Here is a 26,550-nt window from a genome sequence, read left to right on the forward strand (position 1 = left end):
GCGGCCGAGCTCTTCAGCAATGTGAGACGATGACGCTGCACATGATGCTCAGGTTTAGCTTTAATATAGAAACCTGTAGCTGTCTCTCAAATCTGTACTATAGACTAATTATAATCTATATTGTGTTTTAACACTGGAGAAAGTAGCCCTTACTCAAAATAGTGTATCTACATTATAGATGAGGTGGCACTATCCTCTCATACTATAAGGAAATTGAGCAGTTTCTCACAACTGGTTGAAGTTGATCTAAATATCAATATATTAACAAATTCCCTGCTAATATAGCACAGAAAATCATGATTTATTTTGTACATATATATATATACACGTAAAACATTTGGGTTTTAATTTGAGTCTTGTGTGTGATCATACTAACCTTCAGTAATGGCTGTTTTCTCAGGGCTGTCTCTACGAGGCTGTGAATGAAGTCTACAAGGTCATCCTGCCTGTCTTAGAGGCTCACCGAGATTTCAGGAAACTGGCATCCACTCATGACAAACTACAGAGAGCCTTTGACAACATCATTAAAAAGGTAATAACTATAAGAGACTGAAATGGCTTTTTTGGATTAATAATTAATGTCAAGGTTGATATTAGAAAAACAGTAAAAAACTTCAGTAGATCACCTTGAGAGATCTTTTACAGGAATTAGAATAAAAGCAATTTGAAATTCAAATGCATAGTTAAATTTCTATATTTTGTTTTTATGTGCTGTTCATACATCGTATCACTTCAAAATGACTCTGAATTACCTGAATCACACACAAGGGTTCTTCACAATATAGATCCCCAAAAAGCTGCCACCATGATGGGACAGAATATGTGACTGATGCTACACTGATGAGACTCTAAAAGGAAATGTGCTCTGATTCCCTCCAGGGCCATAAGAGGATGTTTGGAACCTATTTCCGGGTGGGTTTTTATGGGGCCAAGTTTGGTGACCTGGACGAGCGAGAATTCATTTACAAGGAGCCAGCGATCACACATCTGCCTGAGATATCACACAGGCTGGAGGTAGGAAGGAGGGAAGTGTGTGTGTGCGTGTGTGTGTGTGAGCTAATGTGCATAGTGTGAATTGATGGAAAAGGGGAAGATGGTGCTGCTGAAACAACGTCATGAAGAGGCAGCCTCACCCTTAAACCGACTTATTGCTTTGAATGAAAATGAAATCTGTACATCCCCCCCCCCCCCCCCCCCCCCAACTCCTAGAACTTCTACAGTCAGTGTTTTGGAGAAGAGACGTTGCAGATGATCAAGGACTCGACGCCAGTGGACAGAAAACAACTGAACCCCAGCAAGGTAGGAGACTGTTATGTCACATGACTGAAAGCTGCTATATATCTGTCATTAAATATATAATTTTCAACACACAACCAAATTACTGTAGAGTGCATGTTAAGTAGTAGATATAAAGCAAATGAAGGGATTAAGTTAGTCATACATGAATTGGAATAAGAATAAGTCAAAATGACCTTTTAACAGGCAGTGTTAAATGTGAAGAAATCTCATATACTGATACTAACCAATTTACTGTATTTCTTCTAATATTGACATTAAATAATAATTTATCTTTGCAAAGTGAAATGCATTCAAATTTAGCCCAAAATTGCAGCAAAAGAACAGACGCACTCTCATCCATGTCACGCTGTCAAAACCATCCAATTAGAGCACAGTCATCCATCATCATTTCTCTTCTGCTCGTGGATTTTTTCGTCCTCGTAAAAAAATCTGTCAGAATTCAGTCAACCACTGGAATGCCAGGTTTAGTGCTGAAAATTTTTTGAAGATGATAAGGGTAAAAGCACGTCTGGTTGGTCGGCATTTAACTCAAATGATCTGAGTGAAACACTAAGCAGGAGCTGAAGTCTGCATTCAGACATAGAAAAAACATCAAGCCAAGCTGTGGACAATGAAACGTACACATAAATAAGAAACATGTTTAATACATCACAAAAGCTGAGCATATGCAAAGTGCACATGTTGCAAAACTGTCAGAGAATGAAAACATGAGGAGATTTGAAAGAATGCACACCAAGTGAAAATCAACGCACAAGAATGCAAAACTCCGCTCAGCCCTCTGATAGCTGTTGGCAAAATAAATAAAAACATTAAAAAAACGTTTAAAAGCTTTATTATCACAGTGACAGCCTGGATTTATGACCCCCCCAAAAAAAGAGAAGCTAAACTTCCACTCCTCTCCAGGCATACATCCAGATCACTTACGTGGAGCCCTACTTTGATGACTACGAGATGAAAGACCGGCTGACAAACTTCGAGAAGAACTTCAACCTGCGGCGCTTCATGTACACCACGCCCTTCACCAAGAGCGGGAGGCCGCGGGGCGAGCTGAACGAGCAGTACAAGAGGAAAACCCTCCTCACCACCATGCACGCCTTCCCTTACGTCAAGACCCGCATCAACGTCATCCAGAAAGAGGAGGTAAGTGCGGACACTCACGGCGTAGAACATCTAGGGATGGATTCTCCACATGGCGGCAACACACGTGTAAAACATCGCCTGACCTCTGCTTCCAGTTTGACCTGACTCCGATCGAGGTGGCCATAGAGGACATGCAGAAGAAGACCAGAGAGCTGGCAGTCGCCACCCACAGGGAGCAGCCTGACGCCAAGATGCTGCAGATGCTGCTGCAAGGCTCGGTGGGAGCCACTGTCAACCAGGTAATGTGGAGGGAGACTTTGTGAATGAAGCCTCTGTTTCCCTCTCCTGTCTGTCTGCCGTGATTATGTCATACTTCACGTTTAACCAATTCTCCCCGGAAATGTTCGCCCTCTTTATTCTACATGGCTCCTTTGTCCCTCGAGTGTTGCCTCTTTATGTGCTGGGGGGGGCGGGGGGGAATAAACCAGAATAATTTTACCTCTATTTATCTTAACACATTTACAGCGCCATTGTAATCCCAGAGCGCAGGTGGACGACATGACAGTGATGGCACATCAAAGCCTTCACCACGGCCCACAGCCCTAATCCTCCCTTTGCTTTTCCCCCTGATTTAGTTAAAACGTCAGTTCATGGCCCCTCTTGCTTTCATGTGTGCGCTGTGCGACGCGCTGAACCGGAGGTCTCTTTCATCTGATCGCTTCCAGGTCCGGCCAGCGTGCTGAACACAGGGAGTAATGATGGAGCTCAGTGCAGCGTCCCCCCCCCCCCCCCCCCCGCGCGCTTTATCGTCCTGTGTCTAATCTGACAGGTCCCTCGCTCTGACCTGATGGTTGTATACATAACACTAATGCTCGGTTAACTCTGTAAACATATAACTCAGTACATGAGGCTGCAGGCTTTCTGTGTGTGTGTGTGTGGGGGGGGGGGGTTCAGATGCGTTTATGATGCTAATCAGAGCTGTTTAACGGCGCCTGTCAAGATGCGGGTGCTGTGCGAGCTCGCTGTGGTTTCATGATGAATATGAGTTAAGATAACAAGATCTCATTGTTTGGCAAATGGGAACCAAATGGTGTGTGTGTGTGCGTAGGGTTAGCTGTGACGTTAGCCATGCGGGAGGCTAATCATGGCTCCTTCTCTAATTTGATTTCTTCCTCATGTTCTAGTTCGGCATCTTGGCCCTCATTGCTGCATAAAGGCATTTAGTTAGAAAGTTATTTCCCCCCTGTCTGAATGAGGGGCACCCTCATCCCTCCTTTTGTTCATTCGCTCTCAAACACTTCCTCTCCCAACTCCTCTCCTTCCTTGCTCCACTTTTTTGTTTTGCTTTCTCCGTCTTTGTCTCTCTAACTCTGGTCTCTTTGTGTTTTCCCTTCCCCTCCTCTCTCTCTCTCCTCCCCACCTTCTAGGGCCCGCTGGAGGTGGCCCAGGTCTTCCTGAATGAGATCCCAGCGGACCCCAAGCTCTTCCGTCACCACAATAAACTGCGCCTGTGTTTCAAAGAGTTTATAATGAGGTAAGATGCGATCAAAGAAGCACCACCTATAGTGGCGGCGCAGTGTTCCAGAGTTATGCAAGAAAAACACCACAAAAATGTAAAGAATACTTTTCCCCAACTATTTTACTTGCATTTGCATTTCTCCCTCTCTTCATTGTTAGCGGTGGCTGGCCCTGGCTCAGTAGGTGGAGGCGTGGAACATTACTTCAAAGAAATTAAAATGCATTATCTTTGTGAGGCTTGACTTGGAGTGAAAGTCTCCTTCTCCTGCTCCTAATTACACAGGAAGATAAAAGAGCAGGGCAGATAGCTGTGAGTTGCTGCTGTTGAAGCCGAGTGTCAGTCACAATGCAGAGATGGAAGTGATAATTGCAAACCTGATAGTACTTAAAGGAATTAAACAGGCAGTGGGGTTGTGCATTTATATAACCCATTGTGGCAGGGGAAATATTGTTTACATGTCCCACAATGACAAAGGAGGACTGGAGTTGCAAAGGTTTATTGTTCCCAAAGGTTTCACTGCATTTTGAATATTCAGAACATAATATAAACCATCCTGTCTGAGGATATGCTGATTCTGTGCAGAAGGATGTGTGTCGTGTTTGTGTGCATTTGTGTATCGGTGTGTGTTTCATTCCTCTGGGCATGTTTGCCTCCAAAAGGTGGTTTTCATTTTCTAGCCCTCATGTCACATTCCAGCTGCCTTGATTGCTACAACCGGGATGGCAAATATTTACTGTAGTTTCAGAAAGGTTTATTTCCTCTGCTAAATCCAGGCAGGCTGTCACTGGACCCCTCTTTATGCCAATGTCATTGACGGTGGCGTTCTTCAAAATATTTGGTCAATGTTGGTCAACTGAATCTCTCCCCTCACGTGTTACATGTAACCTGCTGTGCTACTCATTGATGTAAACAATGCTTTTTAACTGCACTGTGGGTGTCAGGCAAGGTCCTTGTGAGCTACATCAACATTAATAAGAATGTTTTCATTGTATCACATTAGAGCAGGACATCTGCTTTTCTGTAGAATAAATAAATAATAATAATAATACAATTCAACAAGTTAAACCTCATGTAAAATCCAAACCCAACAACTTATTTAGTTGTCTTTTATTTATGATTAGCTTGGAATTATATATCAGGACAATTAGATTTTATTTAACGAAATAATCTTATATTGTCATGACATACAATTTCACCAATGTGCAGTTGCGATGACATATAGTTCAGAGCAGATTAGCCCCAATTGTTTTTTATTAATACATTTTTAATAGTTGTTAAAACACAACTTGGATTTGTGATGGATTTAGTTTAACAAATAAAATCCTAAAAATTTGTAAAAGAAAAGGAAGTTGGAATAAAAGAGGAAAATCCACTACTTACTAAGTCGGCACAGTTCTGCACAAGAGGTCTTAGATACCAACACAACTATTTTCAAAGTTGTGTATTGGCAGCATTTCTAAAACATATTTACATAGAGATTAATGTCCGTATTTTACAGCAGCGCAGAGTTAAGCCAGGCATGTATAGTTTTGCAGTTGTCATTTTCCCGTCCATTGCCCGTGTTTAAATAGCGAATGCACTTGTGTTCATCTTAGCTCAAATGGGTGTATGGGTCTTAAAATGAGGTGTGGTCAGGCTCACTGTTGAAGTCAGTGGGCTCTATTTTAATGATCCAAGCAGGGCGGATGGCGTAAGTGCATTTAGAACATGTTGAAATCCCCTTTTGGTCATTTAACAGTGTTCCTTCACAAGCTGCTATATTTCTAGTCTCACCTCTCCTACGCCCATATTTGGAATGTTAACCTCCAGTAACTGACAGAGATCACCTTATTTTTTTTAAAGGCAGCTTAGAAATGATATGTATACGACTGAGGAAAGAAATCCTACTTAGTGAATCTGTGAATTAAAAACCTTGGATATTGTACATTTTCATCGTGAAAAATTATTTAACCAAATTCAACAGTCAGATAGAGGGCTACATATTAGTTTTGGTTTTTTTATGGGTACGGAAAATCCCTAACTTAAGTGAACTCTCCTTGTTTTTTTGTAGCACTGCATATTTACTGTATACTGTTACACGACATTGCAGTTTCCATATCACCCTCATTAAAAGCTAAGAGATAAACTCAGACATGTGTTTGCAATCATTCTCCGTCTCTCGGGTTTCCTGCAGAGTCCATGCATGTTGGCCATTAGACATGGGAGAGCCTATACCTCCCTTCTCTCCCGGTCCAGCTCAGACTTGTGGTGGTCTATCACTAGGGGCGTTTTTTTTTCCAGAATAAGAAGTCATTTGTGAGATTTCCCTCTGCAGTCGTAGCAGCTCTTTGGATTATTTACAGTTTACGTTCCAGCAGAGGGACTTGGAAAGCTCTAATGGGCATATAGGGGTGCATTGGACCTTCATTTAGCATTTTAGCTAAGGGGTCCCATTTATGTCAAGTAGTTAGAGGGCATTGTTGGCAGGACACTGTACAGTGCATTTCTGAAGGTTTGAGGATAGAGAGGCAATTACTGCAAGATTTGTTTGCATAGTATCATTAAGTTGAGGTTAGAAAGGTCAAGGAGGACACTCAGCTCTTTTTCCATCTCGTGTAGTGTCATTTAGACCCTGTTCAGACCTGGCATCAACATCTGTCCTGAGTGATCACAAGTTGTCAGTGCTGAGGACATGTGTGAACGCACCCAAACGCATCCTGAAATCCAACTCTTATAGCACATTTGGATTTGGTCTGGCCACATTGTTTTTGTTGTTTGAACGTAAATGTCGTGGGCCACATACGAAGGATAAGCCTACTCAGCTGGAGTCTATGACCTGGTACAGTTTAGACATAGTTTATGCTTCTCAGTGTCCATTCAGTTGTAGCAATTCAGTCATTAGACCCATCTCTAGACTAACAACAGATTTAAACTGTCCACTTGAATGAACAAGGCCTTGTTCATGTCGTTTCAAAGTGATGCCAACTTGCTATGCTCCCCCACCTTGTAGGTGTGGCGAGGCAGTGGAGAAGAATAAGCACCTGATCACGTTTGACCAGAAGGAATACCAGCAGGAGCTGAAGAAGAACTACAACCGCCTGAGAGAGAACCTGAGGCCGATGCTGGAGAGGAAAATTCCCGAGCTCTACAAGCCCATCATCAGGCCTCGGCTGGAGAACAGGTAAACAAAGGCACTGGGTCAAACAGCCGATACTGTTGTGACAAGACAACAAAGTGGAAATGGCAAATGGATTTTAGCAGAGGTCCTTTCACAGTGTCTGTGTCACCTTTACAAATATTGATAGTTGAACTATAGCCAAAGAGAACAGAGCGTTTAACCCAATACCATATTCAGATTGCTCTCATGTAATAATACAGACTGAATTTCTCACATGCTTTTAGGATTGACCATGATAATCTGGGTATATCGTTTATAAAATGAATTCCATGCTGAAGGATTACCATGTATTTCAAAGTGATTATAATCCACATTTTTTTTATCAATAACTCAGCCATTGCGATGTGATAAGGGCCTCCTAAATCAGTCGGACTGATCATAACACCAGCTAAAAAATATAGAAATATTATAAACGTACCTATAACCAGGTCCAGCATTTCTGTTAAATTCATCAAGCTACACACTCTTAGATACCAGTCCCCTAAACATGCCTGATCATCATTTTCAACAGCATCCATGAATTATCTCATATTTCCTTATCTCAATGTTTAAGAAAGTGAAAAGAAATTCTTGGATATAATGGGTTCTTTCTTGGCCCATGTCCTATCCTCCCCCAAGTTTCCTGGATGTTAAGTCTGTGATTGTTGTGTAATACAGCTGATGAACAGAGTAGAAAACAGCAGTTTAACATTCCAGTTGCAAAGAGATAGCAATTGAAATTAAAATCCTATTTTTGTGGATTCACCCCATGACTCTACTGCCCTGTCCTCCTCCTCCTTATCATCGTCCTACTTCATGTTTTGCTTCTCCCTTTCCACCCTCTACTCCCGTCCTCTGTCCTCTCACAGGGATTCCTTCAAACGTCTAAGTTTTCGCAGAAATCCGGAAGAGAACTCCTGAGACGCTGTGGCTCATCTGGGAGCGGAGGGTGAGACTGTCACACAGCCCAGAGAGGAAAAGAGAAGACGAGATGAAAGGAACTGCCGCTGATACCGTAGCACTCCTTTTGTGTGGGAGCAGCACATTGTGTCCAACAACGATCCAGCAGTGTGTGTGTTTGTGTGCTGCCACGTTTGTCCACGGTTTTGATTTCATGGCTGTTTGTTACGAGAGGTTAAAGGAGAGTGAGCACACAGAAAAGAAAAACAGATTGGTTGGACTCTCAAGCAAAGTGTAGCTTATTGAGCACTCACTGTAAAATCATCAGACACTTTCGCTCTGTTGATTTCCTTTTTTTATATATATATATATATATATATAAAGATAACTGCAAGTCCTAATAATGCTGCAAACATTTCCTCTAGTAGAGACGCAGACTGGAGTTCCTCACCGAGGTCCTTGCTGGCCCAGGGCCTGTATGTGTGCCAGTAATGATCCTGTCCTGTGTTTGTATGTGTATGTAAATGTATGGATGGATGGACGTGTGTTTGTTTAGATCATGTTTGGAGTAGGAGATTTTAGTGCCATACTGAGGTCACTTTGTACTCGGTGATGATAAATGATTTTGTCATGTGCTAAAGGGCCGCTGAAATCCCATTCTGTGCCAGGTTAGAGTAGCAAGGGTATGGATGGATTTCTGCACAATAGAAAAAGTCGATACGATTGCCTGTGGTAGCTCTCGAGGCCATTCTGGTCCTGTTGTCGGACATACAGAACCTGATCATGTAGCTTAACTTATGAAGAGTGATGTAATGTAACTTCACAGGACGCAAATAGAGGCTCTTAATTACTCATACCTTCTCTTTAAAACCCACGCTTTGTATATAGTAGAGGTATTATTCCATGAGATGTTTACAAAGGTATGAAAAACTATTTTGCATTTTATTTGATGGAATATGTATTTTTTAGATAAATAACAGCAATAATGATACTACTTGGAAATAGCATTCAGTAAGTAGGACTCCGTGAGTGGACTTTTACAACCTCAGTGTATGTTCCTATAGTTTTAGCACCTGTTTGTAGATAGACCACTCCAACTATACACGCAGTGCCAAATCAAATTATTTTCTTATTTGCTTAGGAACTGAGATCCTTAAACCAGGACTGCAATAATTTGAAAAAGTCACTCCACTGCTTGGCAATGTGAATCGTGTTAACTCTGTGTCTGAATACATTCCAGAAGAGAAATGTATACTACTGCTTCGGAGTATTAAAAAAAAGTGACAACCTGATTTTAATTTGACAACCATGAAACGGCTCATTTCATCCGTGTTATGTTGCAGCTCATTACTGTTTTTCAGAAGTGCACATGTGCTTTCAAAAGTGGGTATACATTTTAATTCCTATAAATTATGAATACTCTTTTGAAAACATCTTTGCTCTGTTTCTAGTTACATCTATTATTTATGAACCGTCAAATGATTTTTTTTTAGAATCGTTAATTACTATGAAAAACGTATTAATCCAAATGTATACCTATTTTTGAAAAGTGCAGGATATTTTGAGACCTGGTGTTATAAACATATTTTGGTGGCATTCAGCCACAGGAGACTGCATTTATGTTTCTTTGAGTTCTTTGTTTGTTAATATCTGTTCTGTTTTATTAAATGTGGAATTTAAACTTGTCATTCATACAATGCTGTTGAAGCACCGGAATAAAACTTAATATATAAACATAAGTGTTATGATTTGAACTATTCATAAATATTTTCAGGTTATTTATATGAACACCTGAGATATGGACATATCACAATTATCTTGTTCTCCTCATGGGATCTTAATTTATTCACTTTAATCATTAATTTAGTTTCCTAAACTGTATAAGAGTTTTTGAAAGGTTTATTTAGTTAAATAATATAAAAGATAAGACTTACTAAATAATAAGACTTACTAAATAATACAAAATGATAACGTTTATTAATTAAAAACATCAAGTACAATCATAAGTGTGACACTCTTTATGACGGATTAAATGTTATTTTCACTTCCTATAACTCTTATACACGTGACATCATTTTTAAACTGCAAACCGACTTCAAAAAGCGGGAAGAATCCTGGAGAAAGAACTACAACTCAGTTGCCGTCGCGTCCTTGTGACGTCATCACCCAGCGACTCTCACATGGACGGATGCAGGTTTGTGTGCCTCTCACTCACATCAACACAGTCGTGTAGCCACAGACTTAATAGCAGAGAGTGTCGCTGCGGTGCTCGTGTTCGTGTTGTCATCTCTTTTATTAAATACACGCTCGTCTGTTGTGTTTTTTCCTTGTGTCGCCGTTTCTCTCGTTTCGCTTCCGGACTCTTGGAACGACCGGGAACAGACAGTTGATGAGAACTTAGCCCGGACTCTGAAGTTCAAAACTCAACGCATAACTGTTTGTCCTGACACACAACGTGTCACCGAGCTGTCACGCGTCTATTCACAATATATCTGTGGACGCGTGCGTGAGAGAGTGTGACCGTGACCAAACCAAAACCATTATAAAGCACAGATCAGATGAAGTTGTTCTGTCTGTAGCACCTGCACATGTGGACACACACATTGATAAAACATCGTTAAATACACTTTCCAAAAGATATTCAAATCAGTCCTAGATTCCCAGCATAGCAAGCGGATTGTGCTCTTATACTGGGACCACCGTCCCCAGGTGAAAGATGGCGAGACCACACCTACTGGGTGAAGATAAGCAACTGGGATTGGGGTCTCTACGATCTATAGATTATATATAAATAATTACAGATACTGTCTACGTGTTCAATTCATGTTGAGGCTGTGATCTAAAAATCCACCATTAAAAGTGCACATGTTTTTTTAAATGAATCCAAGACATTGTTTAATTCCTTACTGGCATCAAATGAAAAGGCTGATTGTGCAGAGCGTCTTTTATGGATTCAACAGTTGACCTTGAAGCTGGGATCGTTTTGATCTGAACAAAGCTGCACAGAGCTGTTTGGTGATGCAGGTGCAGCAGAATACGTCGTTTTGAACACCAAATGAATATTTCATTTAAAAAATAGACTGAGTGGTCAGAGATGAATGTTTTTGAAGCAAACCTCTAAAATTTGATGGCTTCTCTGATCTTCCCCCCCCCCCCCCCCCCCCTCCTGTCGCTGTATATATCATCCCTTGTTTCTGTGCGCTCCTAAATTTACGAGCATATTCCTGCACTGAAAACCCTGTGAGGACATTGTGCTGTAAATGGTAATTGCACCTCTGTCTTGCCAAACCAGCCTCACGCCCCGGGCAGGTGAAGAGAAAAGAGTTATGACACAAAAAAAAACCTCATATACAGCAGGACAGAGGCTATGGGCCAAGCTGTTTTAATATAACTGCCTCATTAACATTGATCAATATAATAAATAGACATTCCATCGCCTTATGATGAATAAAACAAAACAGATAAAGTTTTATTTGTCCTCTCAGGCTGCTCCATCCTCTGCTCAACTCTGACCCAGTTCCTGTGACATGGAGCCACACGAGGACCTAACGCCCGACAAGGATGACCTCCCGCTCCGAGCCAACACGAACCACATGCTCGTCAAACATTATGTGCTCGACCTGATGGTTCATCCAGAGAGGAGGGTCATCAGTGGCAGTGTTGTGCTGTTCCTGGAGCCTTGCCCTGGGGGGAGAGGTAATGCTGAGGAGGATGACAGTGGAGCTGGTAGTGGAGCCAGCACTTTGGAGGCCAGAGGGAGCCAGGATGGGTCTGGGGGCAGATATCGTGATGTGGACAGAACAGAGGATGGAACAAAAGCACTTGGGAAGAGGAGGATGGAGAAGATGACCGGTGCTGGGGAAACACAAGGAGGTGAAAAACAGGCCGTGTCTGGGATTGAGTCAAAGACTGCAGCTCAGGCAGAAAATATTCATTCTTCACATTTGTGGGACACGACCAGTGACGATGATTTCACCTTAGTGCTGGACTGCTGCGACCTGGACGTGTCAAAGGTGGAAGAGGTGGACGTCACCTCTGTGTTGGCCATGGCTAGCTTCCCATCAGAGTTGGCCTCTGAGAGGTCAGGCGTCAGTTCAGCGAACCCACAAGCAGCTTTTATTCAGAAACTTGTCTCCTGGCCCTCTAACCGATGGAGGCAGAAGCACCGGCTCTTTCTGCTGTGTAGCCAAACCCCCGGTGCTCAGGATGGAGGCTCGCTGCCTTTTCAGATAGAACAATGGAGTCTGCAGGTGAGGAAGAAGGGGGCAGCGTCCCCTCAGGAGTTCCCTCGTGCTGTAAGGATCTGGTATGAGACCAGGCCAACAGGCCGATCGGTGAGGTGGACCACAGACCAGGACCACAGGTTTGTCTCCGGGGCCAAAGCATAACAAACTACCATACACCAGTTGGTTTTACTCTATAGTCTGATAAGATAAGATGAGAATAAACCTTTAGTCCTCCCCTTGGGGAAATCCCAGTATCCAGTCGCTCATAACAGTACACCACTAATATAAGAGCAGAGACTCCCTCTTAAAGCCGATATTATGAGGCTGCCATGTTACAACAGAATAATACTGATTCATAAACTCACCCACCTGAGGCTGTTGTATTCTCTTCTGTGTGTGTGTGTGTGTTGGATCCTTTGAGCATTTAAATGAGGGTTGTTTATTGTTTACCATTGTGTACCCACTTTCCAGGGTGTGTGTTTACACGGCCGGCTCTCCCATCAACAACCGAGCCCTCTTCCCCTGCCAGGAGCCGCCTGTTGCCATGTCAACCTGGCAGGCAACAGTGCGGGCCCCCAGTGAGTGTTTGGTTTTAATGAGCGGGGAGGAGCAGGCCCTGCCCACTGAGGACGCAGACACACGTAAGCTGTTATTTCACAAACCTTTAGTGACAACCAGTAACACTCGAGTCAAGTTTTATTAATACAACCCGAAATGACAAATCTGCCTCGGGGGGGTTTTGTTCTGTAACAGCACATGGCACCGTCTATCTTTAGACCTTTATAAAACCTGTTGGTAAATGTGGCTTCTTATTGGTAAACCAGTACATTTTAAAGGTTAAGTTTAGTGAACTCTAAGTGGGGGTTGGCATTTGGCATTAATACTTATATTACTAAACTAGAGTGGCACTCAGTATCAATTCACTTACATTCAATCAGGCTGCATTAAGTTTCACACACTCATAGATATCAGTCCCCCAGATGAGCCTGATTATTTTTCATCAAGATCCATGAATTATAAATTAATTATTATATTGGAAATTCATGTAAATGTTGAAAAAAACCCAGATCCTGCGATGTTAAAGAAAGTGGAAGAATACTCCCGGACCTGCTCCTTGAATCGGATCCGCACCAAAACATAACCTCCAATGATTCTGTATAAATTATTAAAAAGTCTCAACTGGAACCTGCCAACAAATGCTTTGTAATAAGTGTTTTTCATTTGAAATTCAAGTTGTTGTAAAGCTGCTTCTGTTGATGTGTTTGGGAAGCTCTGCTTATTTTGTTCAATTACAAAGGGGATTCTAGAGAAACATGCAAGAGGCTGAAAAATAACTTTGGTATTTTATTGGCACTGGTGTTGAAACAAAACTGTATTTTATTTCCTTTGAAAGAAATGGTTTTTTTTTTATCCTGGTTCCACATCTGAGATTCTTCAGTGCTTCAATTAGATGTAGTGTTGTGCTGCGTTTCCCACGAAACAACCGGAGCTTTGTAGATGGGATTAAGAATTACAGCATCATGTCTCTGTATCAAAGCCAGGAAATGTAATGACAGACCTGCTGCAAAGCGGCATGTGGATAAATGTGGATAAATTACTGCAGCTGTACTGAGTGTTTGTAAGATGACTTACAGAATTAACCGCTTTTAATTGATTGGTCGTATTTTTCCTTTGACATGAAGGATGTGAACTGCTTCTCGTGACCGCTACCGTAGCTTCTCTGTCATCTAGAATGTTGGCACGAGGGACGTGTCACACTCGACTGATTTGTTGGGGGATAAAAATCACAAATGTCTCGGAAGAACACAACATCTGACTGAATAATGAAATGAGAAGAATTTGCTATTCATAACAATTCTTTCTTTCATTTCTGTCTTCATGCTTCAACCAAACTGCTCTGTACTTCCCTTCCTTCAACATCCCCCCCTCCTCTACCCTCTGCAGGCTTTTCAACGTGGAGCTACTACGTCACTATGCCCATGCCTGCCTCCACCTTCACCTTGGCGGTTGGCCACTGGTGTCAAGTCACAGCAGAAATTCCCCCAGCGTTGGAAGGAGAGGTGAGGAACAGGACAGACTGTGGCAGGACTGCCAAACCTGGGGATGCGTCTGGGGAACGGACTGAGGCCGGGCTTGTGTCTGGACCTGGAAGCTCCTCCAGTAAAGTAGTGAAAGACTCTCCGCACCAGACTGGCAGGTATATTATGGGTTCTTTTCTTCCTGTAATACCTCCTCTCTCCCAGTCTGCTATATGAATGCAGGTCTGCCCTTTCAACATTCCAGGGTGAAACTTTCCTTTTTGTCATGTGAAAAAAGCAGCAGGTGAAGTTAAGGTGATCAATCAGCTCTTTATGAGTACGGTAAAGCTTGTACCATAGTACATTGGGTTCAATTCCCAACAGACTGGGTCTATAGAGAATGAAAAGAAGCTCATTTTATAGAGGTCCAGGATATAAAACCCAGACTGCAACATTTTGTGAGAGCTGGTTTACTGTGGGCAGGGCGGGGTTGGTCTGGGGTCTTCCTCTTCACTGGCCAGAGGGTTGGAAGGACTGCCAGTGGTTTCCAGTAATCATCCCCCTCCCCGTATGGTTTTCCTCCAGCGGCAGCCCAGCCGTAGCCTGTAGCAGGCCCCAGTAATATCCCACTACAAGGCAGGCCTTTATTTTCATTGAATGGCTGGAAGGAAAGTTGGACATCGCTAGAAACCTTTGGAACGACTCTGACGCTGAGGACAGAGTCGGTGCTGGATATTGCATTTAAGAGTGAATGAGGCTACATGTCAACACATAGATATTTTGGGGATCACTGTGGTTTGCCTTTGTGACGTATATATATTTCCTATTTCCATTGCTTTCCTTTCCACGCTTAGCACAGAGAGACGGGCCACTTTTGGTTCACAGGCCCCAGAACTGTGTATTTCTTTCATTAAGAAAAATTCATTAAATCATTGTTATTAACCTTGGATTAATCTTTTCTTCCCCGTTTTAATCTGCTACAGTGGAGACCGGACCACCTGCTCAGACTCAACATTCTCTTACGCTCCCCTTGAGGACCAGGCGCTCTCTGTAACTGATTATTCAGGCATGGTGAATGGCGGCGTCTCTTGTTCCCATGATGACTACCCTTGCCGATTTACCGAGCGGTCGGCTTGGTCCCAGCGGGTGATTCCGCACCGTGTGTTTGGCCCCGTCGGCTTGCTGCAGCAGGCCCAGGTGGAGTTTTAACAGAGGAGCCACTGAGACCTGAGCTAATTATATTTTATACGACTAGAGGAGAAAGGTGGCACCAGCTGATGTTTGTGTCACCATCCTCTCTCGTCAGCATGATGAGAGCATGTGACAGAATTCTCACGAGAGCCACTTCACACGCTCATACACACACATGTGAAACTCTAAATGGAATAACATTGATCATATGAGGTCAAAAGCTTCTGCACATTTAGTTAATTTGGATTTTATGGGGCCTCAAAGATGAGAGGCAACACATTGTAGCATAAAAACAGAAAGTGCAGTTGACTTGGAATTGATCTGGACCATAGAACCATCATAGACATGCAGCAAATACACAAACTCTCAGCAGATACATAAACTCTCCAACTATTGTAAATGTAAATCTTACCCATGCACACATCTGATTCAAGTAAAACCCTGTTCTGTTTAATGCTTTCCTCTTGTAGATGGCAGTCCTTCAGCTGTTGCCTCGATGCCTGGCTGCAGCCCATGCCGTTCTGGGGGTCCATCCCTTTCCCCGCCTTGACGTTCTCATTGTTCCAGCAGGGTTCTCCAGTCTGGGCATGGCCAGGTAAATCTCTGGTCGAATGGTGGAAGGTATAGATTGGTCACTATTCTGGAAAGAGAAAAGGAAAGGGACATAGGATGGACCAAAAAATCAACTGTATAAAATTAATGTTAGGTTAATAACTTCACGTTTTTTGAAAATTAGGGAAGAATCAACAGTAAATATTTCTAATTCAGATTTTAAATCGACAAAAGCAGCAGAAACAAGGGGTACAAAAAACCCTGTTATATTATTACCTTTTAAAAGATTGTTTTTCTACTTAAAAATAACAGTTAGCAAAAACAATTTCCTGCTGTTGAAAGACACGGCCCAAATCATCAAACACTTTTAAATCGTGACTTTCCAAGTTGACATCTTCATCTTTGTCTTCTACGTGTATGGCTCCTCTTTTTCATCCTGAGAATAATTTTTGGGGTGCATGTCTGAAAGCGGCTATACTCAAACTGCTCCACTGCCCATTTCAAATATTGAATACAGCAGGTTTGAAATTCTCCAGTCGTAACAAGTGTTTTCTTCTGTCTTCTGCAGTCATTTAAAGTGGGACAATGCATACAAGTATTGACAGGTTGTTGAGCAACAGAACATCAAGGCTTGGCCACATCACAGCTAAAGGCAGCGCGTTGTTATTTTTCATTCTCTCTCTCGCTGCTTCTGGTTTGTTTTTCTTATAAAGTGAAATGTTTCTGGCTTGAGTGATTAATGACATGCTTCACATTTCCAAACCCCCTCACTCTGTCTCAATCTTCTTTTGTTGAGATCTTTCACGTTGGAATTCTTCACTGAATTAAAGAGTCCGACTATAACTCGCCTCGAAACTCAATCAATCAACTCAATCACTTGTCAACTCTGCTTTTCCACCCAACATAACCGGCTTTCAACACCGGCCTGTGGGGACTTACGGTCGGACTTTTGGAATAACCACGGTGCTCGTAAAAGGTTGTGATGCTGCCAATATTTTTTTTTCCAGCATGAAAAGTACCGTTAAAGTGCTCGGGCTGCACGAGACGCAAGCCAGACAAAAATGTAAATGCATAAAAGTTGGCGGACAGAGGAATCTTTAGCGTCCTCACCGGATCTCAATTCAATCCCTTTTTCCATATGCTGACCCGGTCTTCCTTCATTGTCCCATCATTAACCCTCACCTCTTCTTTCGTCCTTCACAGCTTCCCTTATTCCATTTCATCCCTTCTTCCATCCCAAACAGCTCTCCTCTCTCATCCTCTCCAAACATTTCACTACCGCCACATCTCTTAACCTGTTGACACTTCTTTCTTTTTTTTGCCATTAAGTTCGCACTCCCAGTCATGTTTACACTGTATTTGAATTTCTCCATCTCTTCCTTCAAGCAACATAACGTGGTTATTCCGTCTTCATTAATTCACTTTTCCTACCCTGAAAATACACCTAATCCCTAACCCCCAAAACCCTGACCCTCTTGGAGAGAGAGGTGGCTAACCTATACACTCTGGGCCCAGCTTCATTGACTCAGCGAGTGAGTCAATAGGCTTCAGGTGGTCTGCAGGCGCTGTGCTGAACACTAGACCTGTGTGTATTTATGTATGCATGTTTGTGTGCAGTTGCAGTGGTGGTCTGGGTGCTGATTAGTGGGCACGAAGCCACATGATGACAGATTTACTGTACTGGGCACTCCAGATAATTTTCCTCTATTTATTTATTTGTGTTCACCCACACATGTCCTCCTCTTTAACTTATTTCCCTCTACTCTGTTTCCATATGTTGCCTCTTTTATTACCTTACTATCCCATACTTTCTGTCGTCTCTTCATCCTGAAAATCAGCCGTTTTCTGCTTCTGTCACTTCTTCCTTTTCACGCTGCACATCTCTTATTTATCTCCTCATCTCACAGCTCTTTCGCCCTCATAATATCCTTCAATCTTCGAGCCCCCTTGTGTTTGCCGTCCTTACTCTGTCCTCTCCACCTCGCAGTATGGCCGATCACTCTTCAGTCTGGCCTCCAGCATTCTTCAATGGCGATAGTGCCTCTGGAAATCAAGTTTTATATTCTCTCTGCAGTGTATGTCTCTCATTTGGCGTATGCTTCGCCTGGAGATATGATTGAAATCCAGCCGGTGGCCATATGAACGAGGTTCAAATTGGAAATTGAAGAAAAATATGGACCATAAATGTCTGGCCTTTTTAAAGATTGTGTTGATGAAGTGAAATGATTAGGGTGGCCGGTGAACGTAGCTCTGCAGTCTCAGTCTGTCTTCCTCCTCCCCCCCCCGATGGCCTCCCTGGAGAAAAGCCCCCCAGACAGGATATGAGCTCATGCCTGAATATGTATTCTGCATAATATTCTGACATTGCACCCAAGACTGTTCTCAATCAGAAAGGGTTTAAAAGCATAGAGGAAGACAAGATAGTTACAGTCGGGATCTAGTTCACAACTTTGCATATTTATTCTTAATAGTCTTTCCCTCATCTAGTGAAAATAAGTCTCCCTGCTGTATTTATACAGAACATACATTAAATTACACGGGCAGGCACTCCCAGGCACTGATGGCTTTCGCCCCGGCTGCTTACACTCCAGTTAGCTGCAGACTACCAAGAGGAGATTTAGGGCCTTCATTAGGCTTCAGACAGCACCTGCACTGACTCCCTATAAAACTCTGCATGGTTCTCAACCCAGTGTCGACTCCTTGCATCCTCCCCTCCATGTCCTGCACGCCTTTGCACTTAACCACAGGGTTGCGACATAAGGAAGTCAGGGAGGTCTCCGAAATGGAGGCCTAGATTGAGATGGAGATGAGAGAGAATGAAGGGGGTAAAAGCGGGGTTCATGATAGGTCAGCGGACCCCCAGGATGTGGGAGAGGATGTGTGGATTATTCCCAGCAACAAAGGCCATTAGCCTCTGGAAGAACTTCAGAGACTGGCGCTATTTAATCTAGGGATTGGGAGGTATGTGGGCCCCAGATATTGGGACCAAGCCAAGCAAAGGTTTTTGTGCAGTGCCCCAGTGGAAACAGCAGGAGCAAAGGGGCTATAGGCCAAGGAGCGGCAGCGAGGGGACATGAAACTGTTGTAGTGTGATACAGAGAAGGGAGGGCCGAGGCAAAGGGAGGGCCGAGGCGAAGGGAGGGCCGAGGCGAAGGGAGGGCCGAGGCGAAGGGAGGGCCGAGGCGAAGGGAGGGGAGGAATCACAGCGCCGTGAAGTTTTTACACCGAGATACGGAGGAGGGAGGGCAGGAAAACGAAGATTAAGAAGTCAAGTAAGGGCAGGTCTGCATTCAAGGCCTCTACATTGCTCCCGCAAGGCTTTCTGCCACATGCACAGACTCAAGTGGTACAAGGCTTTACGCAAATGTAGCTTCCAGGGCATGAAGCCAGTCAGCACTTCGTAGGATTTTACATCACCAAAATGAGTTTATTTTATGGAACAACAAGAGCATCAATCTGTTATCCTTCAACATAATCCTCTTCTGCTTTTGCTCCAAGAATTTGTAAGCAGTTCAAGTTGTCAACAGACGCATATTATCCTGCAAATATCCTCTTTATATGTCTGTCTGTACATTTTCTTATTGTCATTCACTCCGCTCCTCTGGCAAACCCGGCTCAGAGAGTGGAATGTAGAAGCACTGCTGCGTGAACCTCTCCCCCTGCTATTAGTACAACTTTTAAGGCCCCCGAGGAGCCGATAAGGCAGAAGAAGAAAAATGCGACATGGTTAAATATTGATAGAGGAGCATGGACGAGGTTTGACGTCACGCCGGGGATGCGGAGGAAGCGAGTGTGTGAAAGAGTTGGAATCAGTGAGCACAGAGGGGAATCCCTTCAAGTTACAAGGTTTCCAGTTGGTATAAAAAAGCTCATTGTCCCGAGGGATTGATGGACATGGGAATGAAGCTGCAAATACTGATGAATCTGCTCCGAGTTGTCACGGTTGGACTGCTCATGATCTACCGATCATATGCAATTATTTGTGTGTGTGTGTGTGTGGGTGTGGGTGGGTGTGTGTGTACCTTTTTGTTTTTGTCTTGGCTCACACTATGCTTTTAATTGTTTTAATTTGGAAGCGCAATCTCTCAATCGCATCTCAACCACGTCATTTGCTTCCGACTGGGAGTGACAGGAAGGGCACGGCATTTCCTCGCGCTCTTTGAAGCTGAGGTCTACGGGGGTCCAACCCCTCGGCTGAACTTTATCAGAGATCGGCGTGTTTGCTGCATGGCCAAATGAAGACATGTCTGTCGGCCCAGAGAGAGAAAGAGAGGGAGAGAGAGAGAGAGGTGTTTTCCCTGCGCATTACTTGAGACATGACACAAGTGTTGAAACAGGCCTTTGAGTCGTGTGGGTGATGTGGGCTTTGTTTTGCTTCTCTGCAGACCGGCAGATTCCTGTGCTTGTTTTCGTATGAATGCTTGTATTGTTCAAATAATGGTGTAAGGATGTGTGTTTAGTTCAGTGGGGTGACGTCAGAGGAATGCTGCACAGATCATTTGTCACTGCCTGTTGTCCACTTTTTCCCTCAGGTGGTGAGTGTTTAAGGCTCCATGGTTTTCCGCATTTCGGTCACTTTTAAGTCAATTGAGTAAATTCAACGTGCAATTATTTGTTATTGCCGTTGGGGTTTTTTGGGGACGGGAAGGGAGTGCCGCCCCACACCACTTGATGGCGGGTTCTGATAAAACCCACAAACACAGACGTAGAAAATATCTCTCGGCACGTCTCATTGCACTTGTATCGCCAGCTCTCGTGATTAGCGCTGTTTTTATTCAAGCGGAATAACACAAACACATTGCCCAACTTGGCATCTTGTTATTGGAAAAAAATTGTTTTTCATACTCCTCCAACTTCACATCGTTTTCCAAGATACTACATCTCTCATTTTGTTTTCATTACTTTAACGCTGCTGTCGTCGCACAAGAAATGGAAAGAAAACTAAATTTGTAGTTCAACTCGTAGTTCCACTTGCAGTACAGCCCAAACTAGACGGCCATATAACTGTCACTAGCACAAGGAGAAAAACATGACTGGTGTGTACCTCTTGACCTCTCTAAGTGGCACTGGAGGATTTTCAGCCTGACTTCAGTTGACTGCATTGTTTGTTTATGGGCTAGCAGGAAGTTGCATTGGCCATTGGTCCCTGTTGGGAGGAAGTGGCGAGCTGCGGAGCCGGGGGGAGTTGCTGCCCTGCAGGATAATCCCCCGCTGCCCTGGGGCTCTTTAACGTAACCAGCTAAGCTCTTTTTTATAGGACCAGACCAGTGGTTTTGCATGTTTTCAACCATTTAGTAGAAATCACACACTCTCCACATTACTGCGGACCATTTCCTAAAGCACTCTGCAGGTTTTTAGATTGATTTACCTCCTCCTAAGGAGACACTGGGTTTCATTAACTTCAGTAGGGTTGAATTTTTGTTTCATTACTTGGTAATACAGCTGCAAGGAAGAATATTTATTTCAGATTTGCTTCCTTTCAGCAGCTTTATGAAAGTAGGAAACAACCAATTTCTCTTCACCGTGTTTCTGTTTTTCAATTGTTACAATTATCATCTTGTTTTTCACACAAGGAAGCACAAGAATCTCATTGCAGCCGACTCTCAGCTCCAAACCACACATTAATAGCATTAATTTGCAATGAGATGTTCACAATAATAAATTTAGTTCTAAATTCCTGCAAGTTGATTTTAATGGTGCACCAAAATGAGTGGAAACTAAATCTAGGAAAATAAATTGGAAAACTTTGAAAAAGTGGTCAGCAATAAAGTGACGCCTCCTTCAAAAACATCAGCATTTAAAAGATAAAACTGGGAGATCATTAACTTTTAAAAGGAAGCATTACTGCTTGTTAGTATCTTATATTGTAAGTAAATAAAATATAAGGCTATACAACAAATGGCCAATTAAAAAGAATAGATGTTAATCTTAAAATGCCCCAGTTTCCAGCGTCAGTCTCTCGCCCCATTGGCCATGAGTCCCCATCACTTTGCACCCTTACTGAATTGCACCTCCTGCCTCCTTGTTGACCTGTGCCTCTCCCTTCTTCTCTGTTCCTCCTTTCTCCATTTCTTTCCTCCCCGTCCTCCCACTGCTTGTCCTCCCCGCTTCCCTCTGACGTCTCAGTGGATTTCTTGCCTTTCTGCTCTCCTCTCCAGTTTGATCTTGCGGAGTAACCCTAGAAGTGTGCGACACAGACTCTGCTCTTTCAGGAGGCGGTTAGAGAGACTGCTGGGGAGAGGAGGCCGGGATGTGGGGGGGGGACAGATTCTTTTTTTTTTGGGGGGGCTCAGGAGACAGCTGTTAATCAAATAGTCAAGGATGAGGTGTTTCTTTCTTACCACCTTGAGTGGATCTGCCTCTCTTCTGTGGCCACACAAAGGAGCCTGGCGGGTTGAAAAGACAGCTCTGCATGCCTGCACCTGGATAGAGGGAGAGGGAGTGTCACGGGGACAGTGAGAGTGATTGCTAGTAGTTAAGAGTTTTTAAGGTGAACTTTATTTATTTTTCTCCACAGTTTCCCCCTTGTTCCTTTGCTCGCCATCTGTGAGCAGACACGGGACACCCCACGGGAACCCCCACAAGCACCGGCTGCTGCTATCCATCTTTTTCTGGCTTCCTTGTCTCTTTTTTCTTGGTCAGACCTTTCTCTGTGCTCTTAATGAAGATAGCAGGGTCAAGTTTAGCTAGTGTTTTGTTGTTGCAGGGACATTCCTAGTTATCTGGCCTCTCATCTTTCCTGCTCTATCTGCAGTATAGGTTTACCTGCTCCCCAGTACCCTCTCACGAAATAAGCAGCCATCTATTAACTCTTCCCCTGCTTTACAAGATGACAGGGTTATATATCTAGCTGTAGCAGGCAATGATTTTATCCACAGGAATAATCACAAAGCAATTCATGCATGATGTTTTTTGAATTCTATATTAATCACGTGTTGTTAGGATGTATTTGCAGCATCGGTCAAATTTATAACCACTGTTGTATTTGCTGTGTGGTCCCAGGTGCCATATAGGCTATAATAATAATCAGTGGTTGGTGAGTGATGGTGTGCCACTGTGAAGTGCTCTCAGATGTGAACCTGCTAGCAACAGTTGGTATATAGTACTACATTTAACAGTAACACAGACACACTGTGCCATAACTCTGGATTAGAGGCTGTGGTAAAACAGGCCTGTCACTGTGCAACACATTGTAGCTACTAATGGATGAGTCCATAGGACCCATTCAGTGGAGAGATGGATTGGTCCATTGCACGCTGTAGGGGACACTACTGCTGTTGCTTCTGTTGGTGTGCATCCTGGGGCGTGTGTGTGTGTGTGTGTGTGTGTGTGTGTGTGTGTGTGTGCATGCATGTGTATGTGGTATTGCAGGCTAGAGGCTAGGGGGTAATTTCATTTCTCTGTGCAAAGCCAGAAGACTTAATCTCTGTGGGACCGCTATGCTGAACCGGCCAAAATGAGACATTTGAAACAAAGTGCTGTGAAATGCTTTTTCGGTAATGCTTCCGATGTCTGTGTTTGATTTTAGCCTCGGGTGAGAGCATGGTGCTCCGAGCTGGTCTCGACCAGTTGCTCCCACAAGCGGCTGTTTTTAGTCGTGTTGGTGACGTGGCTCTCGTGGAGTCGGTTTGCTTATTGGACAATTCACCAAATTGTTGGTGAATCCTATTAAAAATACTCATCTCGTGATTTTTTTTCCGGTAGCACACGAGCAGGCCAAAGTTTATCTTATTTATCCTGTGAAATATCTCAAGATATGTGAGATGAGTTGGCACAAAGTGTTGCAGGCATGGTTCCCATATAATTAATCCCGTTTGTGATCCCCTATCCTGCCAGCCTGAGGTTTACATTTGTGGCCTTGAGTGAAAGCAACTATTGGATGGATTGCCATGACATGACGCGTTCATGGCCCACACTTTGGTGTTCCCTTTACTGCATTTAGTTTCCAGTATGCATCTCCCATTATATAAGCCGTCTTAAAGGATAAGTCATGTAATATTCTATAGTCTCCAGCAAATCCCAGGAAAGACCAAAAGGCGATGAATGATTATGTCTGTGTTGCTAAAGCCTTTCAGTACCACAGAGAAACCCTTTCCAGAAACCACATTTTTGATGTAGGACTTCGTTGACAGTAAGATAAATATAGTGCGGTACTTGTCACCTTGTTTGTACTGTGGCTCCTCCTCTTCACGATCGTTCTCATACCTTGTTAGAGCACTTGTCAAAGTGATAATCCCCTTGTACATTCTTTCTTGTGTTTGTCTGTTGTGGTGTTGTGTAAGTGGGATGCTGCGGAGGCATTCACATCAAACACCTCTAACCCACATTCACATCCATCAACCGCCGGGGCTGTGTCTGAAACCTCTGTGGAGAAGACGGCTCCGCACGCTCGCTGGCTAATTTCACATCGATCTCGCCTACATCCATCTTTTCCATTCTGCCAAACACTTTTCACATTGCCCCGCAGTAGTGAGCGGTCTCACTTTCCATCTCCTCTTTGTCTCGCTCTCTCAGGTTACATAAGAGAGAGAGAGAAAAATAGTGGACTTATTATCCTGCAGGCCAGAAAACGTCTTAAATGATCATCCTGTGAAATGGATTTGCCTTGTCTTTCTCACTGAGGCTGTAGCAGAAGTCAAGAAGAAGGCTCTGAGTGAAGGGTAGTGACTGATGGGATGTGCGTGTAAATAGGTGCAATAGTACAGGAATGTGGGTTATGTAATGTTGACACTTCCCATTGGCTGATTGACAGATGAACTCCTGCTGTGATTCTTTACTGCTCATTAATATACTGCATCGGCCCATTGTTGTAATTCCACTATCTTGTACTGTGTTAAGACAGTTTAGCACTGTGAAGCTTGGACAAACTGAGACATTGTGATATTTTGTCTTTGTGAAGGTAAATGTTGACATGTGTACCTACCAGATGTGTGTGTTGCCATCCATTAGTCGTTCAGGTGTGTATGTCATTCAGAGATTTCTTGCTGTTTTTCTTCAGTATATCAGCAGCAAACCAGCATTCAGCCGCAGAACAAGAGCTCACTATAACAGACAAATAAGTGTCCATGCTGTTTAAGTGTTTGCTCCAGAATCTTACAACACACAAACACACACAAACACACACAAACACCCCCCCCCAAAGAACATTCTTCTTGCATGACATCACTTTTTGGAAGCGGTACTAGACAAGGAACAAACTGCTCTGTGTATTGTTGTACTGTTAGGAGAGGATGGATAAGACATCTGTTATCACTTCCCAGCTGATACGGATTGAAAGTGGATTTGCCGTGTGTGTGTGTGTGTGTGCGTGTGTGTGTGTGTGTGTGACTTTCTGCTGGTTAATGTCGGTGCTTTGTTATTATATGCTCTAGAAACATATAAAATCATAAATATTTTTTTTAGGTTTAAGAATTCAACAGCAACTAGAAAACCACAGTGTAACTTTGAAAGACCCCACATCACGCTCATGTGTCAGCACTACAAAGCCTCATTCTCTCCCGACCCGAGCAGCACAGTCCCCTCCCTGTTCCTGATGACCTCTGATATCGTTTCTGCTATTTATTTTCGGGCTCTGATGCGATCCCGTGTATGTGGGTGGGGCGGCTCTCTGGGGGCCCCGGCCCGGCCCTCGCTCATGTGATCAGGCCCTACATGGAGTGGCATTTGGCCTGGCCCTGTGGGGCCCCCGTCTGTGAGCAGGGCGCTGATCTGCAGCCAGCCTGGAATGCCAGACATTTGAAGTCAGACTTGTTAAAAAAGAACGAAGGGTGGTAGGAGTTTGGTCAAATAGGCCCCTGTGTCTAAAATAGCCCACAGACTCTGTTCGAGAGGGAGGGAAGGGAGACAAAGCTTCTTCCCGTAAGCTGACATTAGAAAGGCCGGCCCTCCACCCTTTGCTGTCATAGAAAAGAAGAGAAGAATTGTTCTTTGCATGTTTTTCTGTCCATCTCCCTACCTGTCTGTCATTGTGTCTTAAAAGTGTAAGTCCACATGTGTCTGCGCTGGTATGCAGTAATGTGTAAAACGTGTAAAAATGCTGCTGTAACAGCATCTTGTGTCATAAGGGTCCAGCAGTTCAACCTTTCACGCACCAGGGAATTGACACTGCACTTGGGGAAAGAGCAAAACTCATCACACACAACGACAGACAAGAGGATGTTGTCTGTCTTTCTCTTCTCTTGTGTCTTTCTCTTTCTCTCCTTCCATACATAACTGTGACATAATCTTTCATTTACTGATTAAAGTTCCCTTTTCTCTCTGTCCTTATATTTTCTCCAATCTGACTCTCTGTGTTGTTGAATTTTATCTCCAGCTTTAATTAGCTTCTCGCTCCCACTCTCTCATTTACGCTTACAGTACACACTCACTCAGCTCCCATCATCTTTTTCCTCATCCCTCTGTCTCGTGGGGCTGTTTTACTGGTGTCTCGGCTATGAGCTGAGCTGAGCTGGGCTGGGGATGTCAATTACAGGACTATGATAGGGCTCCTGCTGCATTATGCATGGAAGTGTCCCGCTGGGGAAAAAATGGCCTCCAGCCATGAACAATGGATGGAGGGATGGAGGGATGAATAATGGATGGAGAGATGGAGGAGCTAATCACTATTGCAATCTGTGTCCCACCAAATTG

The 26,550-nt window shown here is 43.5% G+C and overlaps 2 protein-coding genes and 1 long non-coding RNA gene across 8 annotated transcripts in view; 2 read left to right on the forward strand and 1 right to left on the reverse strand.

Annotated features, from left to right (window-relative positions):
- The window catches only part of dock8 (dedicator of cytokinesis 8), a gene marked incomplete in the record, with an annotated part of 55,472 nt that extends 45,799 nt beyond the window's left edge, over positions 1-9,673 (forward strand). Inside the window, 9 exon segments of the mRNA XM_053421236.1 lie at positions 1-21; positions 401-532; positions 880-1,014; positions 1,210-1,299; positions 2,203-2,439; positions 2,535-2,678; positions 3,807-3,913; positions 6,888-7,058; positions 7,904-9,673. Coding sequence (XP_053277211.1) covers positions 1-21; positions 401-532; positions 880-1,014; positions 1,210-1,299; positions 2,203-2,439; positions 2,535-2,678; positions 3,807-3,913; positions 6,888-7,058; positions 7,904-7,955 — 1,089 coding nt within the window.
- A 407-nt stretch (positions 9,674-10,080) lies between these two features.
- Positions 10,081-26,550, forward strand: part of aopep (aminopeptidase O (putative)) — a 75,235-nt gene continuing 58,765 nt past the window's right edge. For all 5 annotated transcript variants that reach the window (XR_008338357.1, XR_008338359.1, XR_008338358.1 and 2 more), the window contains exons 1-6: positions 10,081-10,128; positions 11,420-12,297; positions 12,632-12,801; positions 14,105-14,357; positions 15,162-15,375; positions 15,840-15,964. Coding sequence is in view for 2 of the 5 variants with exons in the window: in XM_053421237.1 (XP_053277212.1) it covers positions 11,462-12,297; positions 12,632-12,801; positions 14,105-14,357; positions 15,162-15,375; positions 15,840-15,964 (1,598 nt within the window). In the remaining 3 variants the exon portion in view is untranslated. The remainder of the gene's footprint in view (positions 10,129-11,419; positions 12,298-12,631; positions 12,802-14,104; positions 14,358-15,161; positions 15,376-15,839; positions 15,965-26,550) is intronic.
- LOC128438628 (uncharacterized) lies at positions 15,548-24,996 on the reverse strand. Of its 2 annotated transcripts, none has more exons than XR_008338361.1 (3): positions 24,845-24,996; positions 22,266-22,343; positions 15,548-16,009 (listed from the first exon to the last, which is right to left on the reverse strand). It is a non-coding gene; the product is annotated as an uncharacterized LOC128438628 (long non-coding RNA). The 2 variants fall into 2 exon arrangements; XR_008338360.1 differs by having other exon boundaries at positions 22,263-22,343.

This window comes from Pleuronectes platessa, chromosome 4 (assembly GCF_947347685.1).
Source record: "Pleuronectes platessa chromosome 4, fPlePla1.1, whole genome shotgun sequence".
Classification (NCBI taxonomy): domain Eukaryota; kingdom Metazoa; phylum Chordata; class Actinopteri; order Pleuronectiformes; family Pleuronectidae; genus Pleuronectes; species Pleuronectes platessa.